Below are 15520 nucleotides of genomic sequence, written 5' to 3'. Positions count from 1 at the left end.
TCGTTTGTGTAAGTAATTTACTCATTACGTGAATAAATGGATAATTCAATTGTCTAATAAAATATTCATAATCTTATACGTGGCAATCTCAGATTAATATAAGAATGGCTATTTATTTATACTGAAACTTAGTGTTAGATTGGTCCAAGGACTGATTACTTAATCTCTTCAAAAAATTTTAACAATTCAGCGCTCATAAGGACCGATATCTCGGTCCTTCAGTCTTAGCTATCTTTATAGCTATTCCTCACTCCTAGCTAGGATTGAATAACATAAAAACGAAAAAAATAACAAATGATAGCTAGAACGTATAATAATAACCTCTAGCTATACACCTTTTATTTTAAACTTCAGCTATCGTGTTTCTTGAAAGAGGTTATGTCAAACATCTGAAAGACCATTACGTCATTTAATCTATTGTAGTTACAATGAGATACCCGTAATGACTCGTCCTAGTACTAACAAATTTGAATAGGATCAGACTGTAGTCTATTTAGATTTTTTTAGGTCTATCCAACACTACTAAAACTCTCTTTCTATATATATATATGAACAAATACTAACGGCTATATTTGTATGAATATAGCTACAAATATTCCTTATTTTAAAAATAATCGTTGTAAAATATGGAAATAATAAATGATTACCCTTTCATAATTGAGAACTAATTATTTGTGAATTACAAAAACGTTAAAATATGTTTGTTTTATTTGAATTTAGAGTATATATTTAGTAAGTTTAATGCATGTAATAGAGAAGCCGTTTACACTAATATGAGCCAATCTAAATAAATCATTGATAAATACTGAATGAAAAATGATCTACATACATGTAAATGCGGTGTGTTTTTTATCTGGCCCGTTAATTTGTAATTGGTAGTATAAAGAACGAATTTTATTCTCCGTAGTAGTGGTCATTATTATTTAATTCTTGAGGAGCTAATATCCTTTTCTAAATATATTCAAAACCTGATTGAACATCCGTTTGTGTTCATAAAAGTCCTTGTTGGACTAAGAGTAGTATTGGGGATTAAAATCGGAGTAATTCTAGCAAATGTCCTTTTTTTGATATTTTCTTCCTTGTCAAAGCTGATTGATCTAATGTAACGTCATGTGCATTATTCTTTTTCTCCTTCAATACATTCTTCAAATTGTTAGGGTTACCATGTTGATTTCCGTTTTTTTTATCATGCCCATTCCACACTGGATTTTCACCTTTGATTATGTCAATCCTCTGTGTTTTTTAGCTGGTCCTTTAATTTTAATTGTTATTATAAAGAATGAATTTTGATTTTCCTCAGTAGTTGTCATTATTATTTAATTCCTGAGTAGTGAACATCCTTTCCTAAATAGATTCAATTATATTCAAAACCTGTAAGAACGTTTCTTATGTGCTCATAAAATAAACCCTGAGAATTTGTTGCGGAGTTATATTTGTAAGTCTTTGTTGGACTCAGAGTAGGGATTGATGATCGACATCGGAGTAATTCCAACAAATTTCCTTGTTTATATCCTTTTCTCTTTCCTCTCTTGCAACAGCTGATTATAACTGATCTAATGAAACGTCATGAGCATTATTCTTTCTCTCCTCCAAAACATTCTACAAATTGTCAGGGTTATCAATTACATGTTGATTTTCGGTTTCTTTTTTTAGCATGGCCATTCTATACATGATTTTCATCTTTGCTAGTGGACCGACAAAATGCAACAACGATATAAATATAAGGGAAAAAATTAAGTTTCTCATCTACGCATTCAGAGAGCACTATAGTTAGAAGTTAGCATTATATACTTGAGAAAATAAACTTGAAAGAAACTTTTGAAATTCACATAGTCTTATGTCAGTGATAAAAATCAGTAATCAGAGGGGACTATTGACGTTGAAGTTCTTTGTGGTATTCAAGATAATTAATAATAATATCAGTCTATGCTTTGTAAGAAATTGAACTCAAATATGATTGTATATTTATTTACTTAATATAATATGTTATGTCCTTAAATCATTCTAAGAGTGAATAATAATGTATAATATTCTAAGTTTAATTTGCAACCTCATTTCATTTACACCTTAATATGAATACGTCAGGCACGTCTTTGAATCGGAATGGACGTCTACTAGAGTCAGGACTTTTATCTGATGTGTTCTTTATGGTACGAGGAAACAAATTTGGAGAGTCTTCCGAGAGGACTTCTTCCCACAAATTCTTTCTAGCATCAGTCAGTCCTGTGTTCGAACGGATGTTCACTTGAGATTTTAAAGAGACAAAGAAAGAGGACATTAATATTTAGATTGAGATAACAGATATGGCTCCCTCTAGATTTACGGCTATGTTGAGATGGATATACATATATGAGGTTACGTTGAGTTTTTGTAACGCTTGTTTTCTCTTCTATTCTGCTGAGAAATATGATTTATCCGTTCTCAAAGATAATTCAATAATTCCGATTTTACAGACTATTGCACCTATTATTATCAGTCAAATGGTATTCTGTCATTCATTTGGTTCCTTGACTTAAGTGTACTGTAGTATTATATTATATCTATCAATGACATTCGACTCTCTTCATGAGATAAAAGACAATGAAGTATTAAAAGACCTTTTGTCATCTGATCTGCTTAATATGGATGAGATTGATGTCTTTAAAACTGATCTTGAATGGGCATCATCTCAGATAGATGATATGAAAGGGGACTTGAGAGAGATCCTAGGACCATCTCTCAACTCCATTCGGTATCCCTATAATTTCTGCGTCTGAATTGGTGAATGAAATATTACTTAAAGGCGAAGAGATTCTTGATATTCTGTATCACATTTCCAATAGACAATCCAGTGTCTCTAATAACTATTATTTCGTCCCAGAATACATACATCTGTTAGATTTAAATCAAAATCTAAGGAACGTTTAAACGTCATGAGAGACTCCTTTAGATTTAAGGTGGATCAGACAATCAAGATTTGGACTATAGAATCCTTCAGAAGAATCCTCAAAATTGACTGGAAATATTTTCCTGAAAAAGTTTAATTTCAAGACACTTTAATGTTAATTAAGCAAAATTAATCGTAGTTAATCTCTTGGATCAACCCATAGTAATAGAACCAAATACTTTTTAAAGAGCTTGTATTGAATATGACAAATACTCTGTAAACCAAGATATTTGAATAGGAAAAGAATAGATAAACAAAGTGATAGAAATTTATACGGGACAACTTGCCTAGGGAATCAAATTCCTTATTAGTATTTTAGTCGACTCACTTCAATGAAACAAAATTGAAAGAACTCTTTATTTTCCACTGCCCTGTATATTCCATTGTATCTTTTAGTGCGTAACGTAATATTACATTTTTGTATGCTTAGGTGTCCTACTAATTAAATACCTATTTTAATTAATAATTATTCTCGGATTGTTGTTTTATCTCTTCAACCTTTTGATTTCTTGGTACACGTTTTCTCTTTTTAATTATTCATATTCTTTAATAAATATAACTCAATACCATTATTATTTATTACAAACGTAGTTACATATACAAATGTATTTGTATCATAATGGAAAAATATACTTAAAAATTCGTGGATCCATTGGAAGTATGAATTCTTAGTCTTAGATATACAACTTCGAGGATTCGAGTCCTATAGGTCACTACTTAATGCAGCCAGTTTCGCTCTCTTTGGACAAGAAAGAAGGTTTATAAAGAGACAAAGACCATCGTTCTATTTCAATTTCAGATTGCTCCAACTGTACTGAGCTCTACAGTTTTCCTCGACAACTCCAACGACTCCACCTTTGACTACCTCTTCGAATCATCTCAGTGGTTTGTCTTCTGACACATACTGGATCATAACGATAGGGATCCATATATCTGAATGCTATGTACGAAAGATCCATCCAAATCACTATTTCAAATGCTTACCTACACGCGTCCAAAGGTTTCGTAAATCAAAAGCACATAAAGATAAAAGCGGGCGATTTGTAATTGTTTACAGTTCAGTTTAAAATATTTCAATGTTATTTTATTTCCAAGACTTGGGGTGGAAAATATGTCCGTTAGAAGGAGGCTCATTAGAGAGAACTTGAGCGAAATCCTGGATGGAGATGTGTGCTGCATGTTTTGCCGTAATGGAGTGAATCCTGAATTGGGCGCTCTCTATGAGCATGTGAATGCAAGTCTTGGATCCGGTGATACCTTTCTTGTTCATTACTTTTGTCTCCTCTTTTCTTCTGGACTCAGTCAAACGGATGATGAACATCTCGGGATTGAAGGATTCCTCCTACCGGACATATACAATGAGTGGAAGCGTGCGAAGCGGCTCAAATGTTCCCATTGTCTTAAAACCTCGGCTTCAGTTGGTAATGATTTTATTTTCTCAATCAATGAAATGAATTAAATACTTTTTGTTTATTTGTTGAAGGTTGTGTCATTTCCAATTGCTCCAAATCCTTTCACTTGCCCTGTGCTATCAAACAAGATGTTCTTCTCGTCTTCAAAGATACTTTTAGTACATACTGTAAAAACCATCACCCCAAACAAAAAATCCCGATCGGCGCGGAAAAAGGATCCAAGGAGTGCTCTATTTGCCTTCAACCCCTAGACACTCATTCCAAGCCCCTTTGGTCTCCATGTTGTAGCTCATGGGCTCATAAACAATGTCTTAGTTCTTATGCAGCCTCTGCGGGCTATTTCTTCAAGTGTCCCCTTTGTAATGACTCTGACGTTTTTTGTGATGAGATGAAGTCCTTTGGAGTCCACGTTCCTGAACGAGATGCCTCCTGGGAAACAGAGCCTCACGCTTTTGAAGAACTCGATGAACGATATGGACATTGTGACGTCAAAGGAAGGTGTCTTTGTCCTCAAGGGCGGAAATATGACGTTGACTACTCGGAGTGGGAAATCATTCTCTGTCGTATCTGTGGTGCATCTGGTGTGCATTTTAAATGCGGAAAACTAATTGCATCTGCCTCAAAAAAAGAATTGCCTAAATGGACTTGTGAATTGTGTCATAATGTTGAGAAAAAGCTTCCAGTACATCACTTCCATCCAGTTCAAAGGAAGGCCAAAAATAAATCGAAAAGACTCGCATCTCTTCTAAAGACTATATCCTTTCGAGTCAGTGATTCAAATGAGGAGTCCATTTTGTCATTAAAAATGGACTCCAATCACAGCATTTCGCTGTCGAAGAGTAAAAAGGAGAACATTCCTTCACAAGTTACCTGTCTCCTTCACCTTGATCGAAATAATGAACACTCTAGATCAGAGCCTAGTTCATCAAGGAAGACTACTTCTTTCTCAAGCCTTATTGTTCCTATTTTATCCAAAATAATGACTAAACAAGCCACATCGACTAGCAAATTATCAAATTCCTCAAGAGATAAACGAAAAAAACTCAAGCGAAAATTAGATGAAAATGAGGAGAATGAAGATGTGAATATAAATGTTGGAGGAAAAACCTCCAAGACTAATCCCAACGATTTTCCATTTAAGCGAAAGTCGTCTTCTCCATCAACTGCAACTCCTCTTGAACCTACTATAAGAAGAACCGATCAACCCGCTCTCAAAAGAAGAAAGATTCAAATATCTCCTAGCTCTAATAAAGTCAAAAAGATTCCTTTTATTGACCCGAATCAAAGGTTTATCAGTAATTTTTTTTACAAAATTCCGAAAATTCCTAATTCTAAATAATCTTACTTTTATTTTCACTGCTCTATCATTCTAAATAATCTTTTCTTATTTATTATTTTCTTTGGATCTTGTTGAGATCAATCATAATTATGTTAATTTCTCAATTATTTCCTGTTTATTTCACATTGATTATAGGGTTATAAACTCTTTTTTGGAGTTAGTAATCTGAAGAATGAATTTTCTTTTCCTTAGCAGTTGTCATTATTATTTGACTCATGAACTTCCTTTCCTAATACAATCAATTATATTCAAAAACTGATAAAATATTTGTTTGTGGTCATAAAAGACGAAACGTAACCCTGAGGATTTGTTGCATACTTATAATAGTAATTCCTTGTTGAACTAATAGTAGAATTTGGGATCGACATCGGAGTAATTTTAGAAAATGTCATTGTTGGAATATTTTCTCCTTCCTCCCTTTTCTGAGCTAATTTAATGAAACGCCATGAGCATTATTATTTCTCGCCTCAAAACATTCTTCAAATTGTCAGGGTTACCATGTTGATTATCGGTTTCTTTTTTTTTAACATGCTCATTGTACACAGGATTTTCATCACTAGTTATATACTAGGACATAAAATTGAAATGGATTTGTTCTATTTAATGTGATTTGTAAATTTATGTAAGTTTGTAAAAAATCTACGAATGTAAAATATTTTTTTTTTTATATATATATATTTATCAAAAATATTGAATCGTATACCTTTTTTTTTTAAATAGTGTATATTAGAATTTTTTGATCAGTTACTAAAGAGTTTAGTTGCCCTTGGACTAATGTCACACTTTCACCCTTTTTTGATGAATAAGTGATATAAATTCAAAAGAAATAAATGTAAATATATAAAGAAATACGGTGACTTAAATAAAACTTTTGTCTTCTTATTTTCAATATAAACATAGGATACACGCAAAAAGTTATCAAATTCTGAGACATGAGTGGCAGCCGTGCAAATTCATAGCACACATGAAATGGAATGCCTAGTGTTGGATCAGTTCTAGGATCGACTGATTTCCTAATCAGTCTTCTTTTTTATCAATGCGATCTTTTTACGATTCAACGGTTGTAAGTATCGATACAACGGTCTTTCAGCACTACGGTCCTAGCTATCTTTTTATTTTCTTCACTCCTAGCTAGGATTGAAGAATATAAGAACTAAAAAAAGTGTATAATAATACGATCTAGTCACACACCTACTTTGAACTTCAGGTATCATTTCTATTTAAAAGACGTTATGAATTATGATGAAATTTCAGCTGTTTTACTTCCATCAAAGACCAAGAAGGACAGGTCCTAGGATTGCCCTGCAGTCTTTTTAGTTGTTTTTTTCGACCAATCCAACACTAGGAATGCCCTTTGCATTAAAAAATAAACTTAACTCATATCGACTAATAACTAGTGTAAGATCGGTCCTAGGAATGATTATTTAATCAGTCCCCCCACCCCCCTCCTTCAGTCTTTTGTTATTGCACCTATCTTTTTTACCATCCAACAGTCTTAAGAAGCGATTAGTTGGTCCTAACTGTATTTTTACTTTCTTCACTAGTAGCTAGGATTGAATAATATAAGAACCAGTATTGGGGTTCGGTCTGGACCGTTCTCATGGAAAAATTCATTTAAAATTTGGTCTAGACCAATTTGACATATGTTAGGTTGGGAAAAAATAATTTCTTATTTTTGGCTTTATAAGAAGTATTACAATCATCCGATGTAAGCCATGTATGTCCTGTTCAGTTTTATAACTTGTTTCCAACGAGAATCCAACTTTATAATGCCCTTTATGTAAAAGCCCTTGTCCCTATTGGCAAAAAACTTGGACAACCAATTTTCACAGGCCTGTGTTGAGGCCAAATTTGTACACCCAAGCTAGTTAGCCATACACAAGAACAGGTGGTATTAATTCTATGGTTATAATTTCATATTGTAAAATATAAAATCTGAATGTTATATTTATACGAGGTGTTTTCAAAAAGTAAGGCGACTTTTCATATTTACTGTTTAAGTTTAGTTTGTTTGTGAGAGGTATAACAGTTAGAAGTATTTTGATGTTCGGCGATTTTTTGCTATTTAAAAATATGGATCAAAGAATTTGCAACAAATTTTGTGTAAAATAAAATTTTACACTTGAAATGTTGACAGTGGCATACGGTGAAACTATTCTGAGTATAAAAATATGTTCGAAGATGCCAATGACGAGCCTCGCTCTGAACGCCCAAGCACGTTAACAATAGATGAAAACGTTGAAGCAGTTAAGAAAATTGTTTTTCAAACCCGTCGAATCACTATCACAGAAGTTGTTGAGGATATTGACGTAATGGTTGGCTCGCCCCATAATTTTTTTCGAACGTTTTGGCATGAGAAGAGTGTCAGCGAAGTCAGAGTAAAATTGGGGAGCGACATCGTTACTCCGATGTCGATCCTCAATTCTACTCTGAGTCCTACGAGGACTTACAATTATAACTACGCAACAAATTATCAGGGCTACGCTTCGTCTTTTATGAGCACACACGAAAGTTCAATCAAGTTTTGAATATTATTGAATCTATTTAGGAAAGGAAGTCCCCAACTCAGGAATGGAATAATAATGACAACTGCGAAGGAAAAGAAAATCCATTCTTTCATTTTAGCGGTCTCGGTTCAGCTTTATCGGTCTTGGTTCTTTTTTATAAAGGGTCAGTTCGGTAACAGGTACTTAAAACAAGAGGTGTCGCTAGAAAATTTGGGCCCAGGAAAAGATATTAGGTAAAAACAGGACAGCGGGTACCTTATACGCAGAGTTCATTGTGTCCCAAGTTCCATGAAGCCCCCGAAAACTAAGGTTGTTAAAGATAATGGTGTTCAAAGAGGGGCAAAAATTCAAACGTCAGATTGTTTTTTGGTTTTCAATCTACCATCAAACCGCAATGATATTGTTTATTACCTCAGTGGATATGCAACTCGTGTCATATTGAAGAAAAAATCTCTGTGCCGTCAGAAATTTATATCTTCGTGACTTTATAATTTTTCCTCTGGTATTTGAGGGGGAAGGGGCGCTGGAAGATGGAGAATTGAGGATTGCTTTCAGTCTCCACGTACATAGTGCATATATATGTTTCGTTTAAAGGAGGCATCATCTAAAAATGTATAAGCGTAGGGTGGTCTTGGCATAGTAAAGTTTGGGAAACCCTGGCTTAAGAAATATTATAGCGGTTCCTGTTCAAGTGGTTCAAGAACCGAAACTGCTTGAACCTGAAAAAAGATAAAGTCACATCCTTGTCTGTCAGTATGTAAAAATAAAAGAAAAATAATTTGGTTATCCTGACATTTTGAAAAATGTTTGGGAAGAGAGCAGCTTAGGTATCATGACGTTGTATTATAACAGCTGCAAGCAGCTGTGAGAGGAAGGAAATATATAAAAAATCCCGTATACAGCGAGAACATTTAGGCTGGAATTACTCCAATGTCGATTCTCAATTAGACTCTGAGTCCAACAGGAACTTACAATTCCTCATTGTTACTCTCTGTCTTTCATGAGCACACACACTGGTTATTACTTATACTTAAATGTTCCCTCCTCATGAATAAAATAATAAAGATAATAGCTTTGGAAAATAAAAACGCCGTTCAGATTGACAACTAGAAAAACCCGCTCCCGCTTTTTAAGTCATATTGTACGCACCTCTTGTCATTTCCATATGCTACTTTGTAGTTTACATAAAATAAAAAGGAAAGTCAAGCGCATGCGGCTTAGAAAAATTCGATGAATGAATGTGTAAGTGAAAGGATCGTCATTTTCAATTGATATGAAGTTAATTCTGGACTAAGGATTCGTGTTAAAGAGGTGAGAGTTTTAGTATTAATTGAAGGATTTAGCTGTTTTTAATATAAAAGTAACTTGAGTAAAGAATCAAGGATGAAAAGAGAGGAGCCGGTTTCATTTTTTTTACTATTATTTATCGATTTCACAGGATATATCCCATTTTTTTCCCACGAGTTGCTCTCTTTTAACATCTTGTCAAGGGATTATTTTATACATTCAAGAAATGTCCAGTTTGATGCGAGAAATAAGGAAATCAACACTTTGAAAATAGAATTAAAATCGATATAATGTTAAACATTTAGAAAGGCAGAAATCAAAATTATCAATAAAAAAAAACAATCATGGGACTTTACATAATGTTTAGCAACGAATGTGTGGAGGACTACCTTTTTTATCCACTCTCAACCTCAACTAACAAAAGGGAAAGGAAAAAAAAAACAAGAAAAAACAAAACATAGAAACTTGCCTTCTGTATTTTTCTAATAGCCAACTGTTGATTATTATTTAGATATTAAATAATCATTATGATATTCTAAATTGATAATCTTACCCATGACTGAGTATGAAATGATACGAATTCTATACAAAGGCCCTTGACAAATATTAATTTATATATAAATCCTATTTACTACATTTTTTGTGTGTATAATACGTTGAGCTGCTGTTTTAAATAATGCAAGTGTCAGTTTATGAAAATTAATGAAAGGAAAATACAGGAATTCTTTGTTCATTTAAAAAAGCAAGCCGTGATGAAAGCTCAGAGCCTCATATTAAACAAGAAAAGAAAAGGGGAGGACATACAAAGTCGACGCGATATTTTTGACACATTTCAAAAAATTTAGAAAAGAATGCTTAAAATCGTTAATAATTTATTAAATCAAAAAATTAATAACTATTTGAAAGTTGTGGCTTCTGGCTTCGAATTCTACTCAAAGTAGCACCTTCATTGCCGATGCCTTTCTCCTCCTTGAACTTGTTTCAGGCGTGCTCAACTTGGTCCCTGGGAAACCCTGAAAATCACGATGATGCGCTGCTTTAACTCGGCCACCGTCTTGCACGAGGTTTGATTGGTGTCCCACTCAACTGCACCCCATATGTAGAAGTAACAGGGATTGCAGTCGGGGCTGTTAGGAGGCCAGATGTTGGGGCTGGTGTAGTCTTTGAAGTTCTCGGACAGTCACATCTGGGACTTGTGGGCTAAAAAAATGACAAATGGCCCTGATGGTCTTCACTGTGTTCCTCAATATGCAGAAACCCTTCACAATGTCTCAGTCCTTAAAACCGGCGCGAATCATCATAACTGCGGATATTCTTTTCCAATGGTTGGAGGGGTTAAAGTCGTTGGATTCCATTGTTGTCAGCACCACATGCTCTCAAAAACTGACCCAATATTTTGGAAAAATGCTATAGTAATGTACTGCTACCTAACGGTCATCATGTGCAATAATATCAAGTGTCAAAAATATCGCGTCGACCCTCTATATATTTAGTTGCAAATCCTAAGCGTTTTTAGTGTTCAAATTTTTTGTTGTTGGCAACATGAATATTGGTTTTTTTTCTTTTTTCAAGCTGTTATGATTATTCTTTCATTCTTGAGTATTGAGGAACTACATGTGAGTGTGTCCATGAAAAACGGAAGGTAACACTGAGGTTTGGATGGAGAGTTATCTTCTATATTAGTAAACCAAAGTTTGTCAGTTTATAGACAACTAATAACTCAGGACAATACCGATTATTCTGAAATTGACTTGAAATTTAGAAAAGAGAAAAAATATAAATATGGTTTAACGTCTAGCAAGACTTGCCTGCAGATGCACGGTGCTGGAGTATTGCAGTAAAACTCAATAGGACTCTAAAGGATAATTACGACTGAAAAGATTATTATCAAAGGTGAAAAATTCAAGCTCAAAGCAAAGTTTATATATCAACAAAATGATGCCACCGAGTATGTTGAATTCTTCGATATAAATTAGACTTGCTCTTAGTGTTTAAAATTTGAGACCTTGTTAAGTTTTGAATGAATAGAGGGCACCCTAGTTGCTATTTTTGTACATCAAACAGTCCCTTAGCTGTATGGTTGGGGTTAACTCTATGGGAAGGTTTCATGACCTTGAAGATTTCTCTATACATCATGATAATGCTTGTTCGTCAATCCATGAGTCTTGCCTAATAGGTATAATCCATCAAGTCGAGGTAATGATATTATAATTGATAATGAAGAATTAAGTGATTAGCACTTTTTCCATTCGAATTGCAGTCGTGTTTATTTATTTTTCTTTTATCTTATTATATACTAGCTGTAGTACACGGAATTGCCCGGAGTAATTGGTCGTCGGATAAAAAACAAATTTTGCTTTAATAATAAAAAATATAACTCCTTAATGTTACTATCCGTTTTTTAAGAGCACACTCTCATGAAACTACTTAATACTTATATCAATTCAGTCCTCAAGAATGAAGGAATAACTGAGTCATGAGTACTTTAATCTTTAGAGTGCTCACTAACAAAAACAAACAAAATTCATTTTAACATACCAGCGTTTATATTTGATTCAAATCTTAACATATACTGAAAATACTTATGAATTATGATGTACACCTCCAATATTTCATTAGTTCGACTACATCACTATTTCTTATATCAAATGTGTCTGACCTCAACGTGAAGATGGCTCCACTCGTAAATAAATGCTAGTCACAGCTATCTAACCTTTGTTGACAGTTACTCATCAAAGTTTCAATCATTTTTGTCGTATAATTGTTATGTAAAAGCCGTTTAAGTGAGTATATGTAAATTGTAGGTGCTTTCGATAAAATTGACAAAATCGTAGTTCGACCTGCCATTAAATATTTGTTTTGAAAGTGTGAAATCTACAATATATATATTTTTTAGTTTCTAATATTAAGTTAGGGGGCCATAAGTGTCAAAAAAGAGTAACCTTCTAATAGATTCAAACAATAGCAGAGATATAAAGGCTGGTCGTGTTTATATTTGACGCGTCTAAATCAATCTAACTTGAAGTATTTGAACCAAAAACAAAAAGTGTCTATTGAACATTTTTTTTTGCAGAGAAAAATGCCGAGTACTATTTGAACGGATAGTAGAGATGGGAGTATCGCTGGGAAAAGTGCGTAGAGTTACTAGGAGACTATGTTCCAAAATAAAAATTCAGAAAAAATGTCTTGTATCTTTGGTAGGTCGGAATTTTTTCTGACGAACCTTGTACATGGGGCGTAATCCCGGAGGGCCTGGGTCACAATAATCTTATGTGTAGTAATATTTATAGGTCTATTAATGGTAGGATTGGATCCGCTCACCTTAGGTTTAAGTAAGAGCCCATTATATTTTGAGATGTTAAGGTATCACAAAATGTATAACAATACAAAAAAAAAAAAAAACTCAGTCATGGGATTTTATTCCCTTTGCGTAGTATTTATGTAGACGCCAAGAGCTGAAAAACGAGGAGCTCTCTTTCTCCTTTCATGCAATAGGTTGTGCATCCAGTTATTATATAGGTCAGTGTATCGGCTGTTTAACATAACTTCTTGCATAGAGACAATATACCTTATGTTATAAGTAAAAAGGGCGTTGCTAGAATGTATTATTATATCTTCTAGCTATCATTTATTTATTTCCTTCGTTTTTATATTATTATATTCTAGCTATGAGTGAAGAATAGCTATAAAGATAGCTAAGACTAAAGGACCGACTTATCGGTCCTTAGGTCTGTTGAATGGTTAAAAATATTGCACCGATAAAAAAACGGGCCAGCTAAAAAATACATCAGATTTTCATCACTCTAAATCACTCAATTTAATTTGAGGAGGAGGTTTTGCCCTCTACCGAGTGCCCATTCTAGTTTTTTTTAATTGAATAAATATTAATCTCCTTATAGTCGGCCTCGACGATTTCCATTATTTATGCATATTTTTGACAGAAGGCTTTGCATCTTTGACGTCAAAATTGCCGGAACAAAAACGAAAGTTGATCGTGTGAGGCTGTTCACAACAGCCCTATTCACATCTTCAGCCACCTGGCTGCGTTTTCACCGTATTTGAAGAAAAACTGTAAAATATCCCGTATAATCACATTACTGGAGTCCATCTTTGACGATGGCTCATTCAATCCTAAGTGAAACAATCACAAAACTGTCCATTACACTTTTAGTACAAAAACTTATAATTCTAACATCATCCAGAGTCCACCGATCGAGCTTATACGACGCGAGATACGCATTAATAAAGCCATCATTTGGGAAAATAATGCATTTCTTTTTACAAGACTTATCATTTGAAGCAAAAACAAAGATCATTGCATTTTTGAGTTTGAAGGCCCCAATCAGGAAGGATTTCTATTGATATTATGAAATTGTGTAATTGAAATAAAAAGGTGAAAAACCACACCTCTAGATAGGTTTGATGGAGAGTGATTCTATACTTAAGTTATAAACGCACAAAAATGCTATTATGAACTAAAAAGTTAGGATAATGGGGAGTACGCAGTCTAAAGACTTGGATTTTCCAAACAACAAAATACTTCAAATATATGAATCATTTAGGTCTCTTCCACACTCATAAGAGTGATGGATTATTTTGGAATCATATTTATTCTAATCGAAATACATGAGTCAAAGGAAATTGTAATTGGGTATTGGATCATTTGAAGTACGAGTGTATTGTAATATTTAGGGATGTTAAAATTGTCTAAATCCTCGTGAGGGTAAATAAAAAACAAAATTACATGAAGGAAAGTTTAATATAAATACAAGATTAGACCATCATGTAATCGGGCTTGCTAGAATTTTCAATCTGATGTATTGTACCGACTGCTTGGCAACACAGGCAGATTTTGACAAAACACACAACCACTTATAGTCTATGACGTCACTATGCCTAGAATTTTCAATTTTATATATCGTACCGAGTGCTGGCAAGAAAAACAGATTTTGACGAACAAGTAACCCCTCATCTACTATGACGTCAAAATTAAAATTGTGGTGGAAGTCAAACATCAGTCGTATACGCGTTATGGTATAACCTTTGATAGACGTCGTATCTGTTTATTCGTGTTGTATCGGTATAAAAAACTAAAAAGACTGCAGTCCTACCTCTCAAATCCTAATATAATTTGTCAGTTCAAGAACCAATCCATAACGGTTTTACCCTGCACTAACCTTCTACATTTTGAATGTAAAAGGTTATATAACTCATTATAGCAGTAATTCTTTTTCTACACTCAAAATCATATAAAAGGAATCTAATATTAACACGGATCTTAATTCAGGTGTACCGTATGTCTCGTTCTCGCCTTCCCCTCGCTGTCTTTTTTTATTACAAACTACTCAACTCTAATATAACCTTTTACAAAGAGATAAGATACACCAAACGTAAAGTAGGAAGTATGAGGCCAGAACTTATTATTATACGTTCTAGCTAACATTTATTACTATTTTTTTTTTCTTATGTTGTTCGATCCTAGCTAGGAGTGAAGAAAATAAAAAAATAACAAGGACCGACGAATCGGTTCTTAGGACCGTTGAATGGTAAAAAAGATTAAAACTTTAAGAAACCTGATAAGAAGGCAGGAAAAAAAGACTGATTGGGAAATTAGTCCTAGGACCAATTAAATACTACTTCTGATTAGTATTGGATCTATCTCAAAAAAACTAAAAAGACTGCAGCCCTATCAATCGGTCTTAATAAAATTTGTCAGTCCTAGGACGGTCCTTATTATACATTACCTCTTTAAAAAAGACAAGATACCTGTAGGAAATGTGTGAAATATAACGTATTATCATACGTTCTAGCTATCATTAATTATTTTTTAAGTCCTTATATTCTTCAATCCTAGCTATTAGGGAAGAAAATAAAAAAATAGCTAGGACCGTAGAATTGAAAGATCGATGGGCGATGTATAAGTCCTTAGGACCGTTGAATGGTAAAAAATCGGACTTACAAGGAAAAAAGAAGACTGATAAGGGGATCAGTCCTAGGACCGATCCAACTCTATCTGATACATATATATCCCTTTAAAAAATAAAATTAT

At 33.7% G+C, this 15520-nt stretch overlaps 1 protein-coding gene across 4 annotated transcripts; it reads left to right on the top strand.

The window, feature by feature from the left end:
• The first annotated feature begins 3981 nt into the window (after positions 1-3981).
• On the top strand, positions 3982-6545 carry LOC121123155 (PHD finger protein 7). 4 transcript variants are annotated; one of them, XM_040718274.2, is made up of 3 exons: positions 3982-4347; positions 4410-5590; positions 6223-6545. In XM_040718274.2, the coding sequence occupies exons 1-3, from the start codon at positions 4038-4040 to the stop codon at positions 6235-6237; spliced, it is 1506 nt and encodes a 501-aa protein (XP_040574208.1). In that variant the 5' UTR covers positions 3982-4037; the 3' UTR covers positions 6238-6545. The 4 variants fall into 4 exon arrangements, with proteins under 4 accessions (XP_040574208.1, XP_040574207.1, XP_071746553.1 ...); XM_040718273.2 differs by having other exon boundaries at positions 3990-4347; positions 5964-6545; XM_071890452.1 differs by having other exon boundaries at positions 3990-4347; positions 5873-6545.
• Positions 6546-15520: the final 8975 nt, after the last annotated feature.

This window comes from Lepeophtheirus salmonis, chromosome 8 (genome assembly GCF_016086655.4).
Source record: "Lepeophtheirus salmonis chromosome 8, UVic_Lsal_1.4, whole genome shotgun sequence".
Classification (NCBI taxonomy): domain Eukaryota; kingdom Metazoa; phylum Arthropoda; class Copepoda; order Siphonostomatoida; family Caligidae; genus Lepeophtheirus; species Lepeophtheirus salmonis.
The sequence above is the reverse complement of the archived record's forward strand: the minus strand, read 5'-3'. Positions and strand labels throughout refer to the sequence as shown.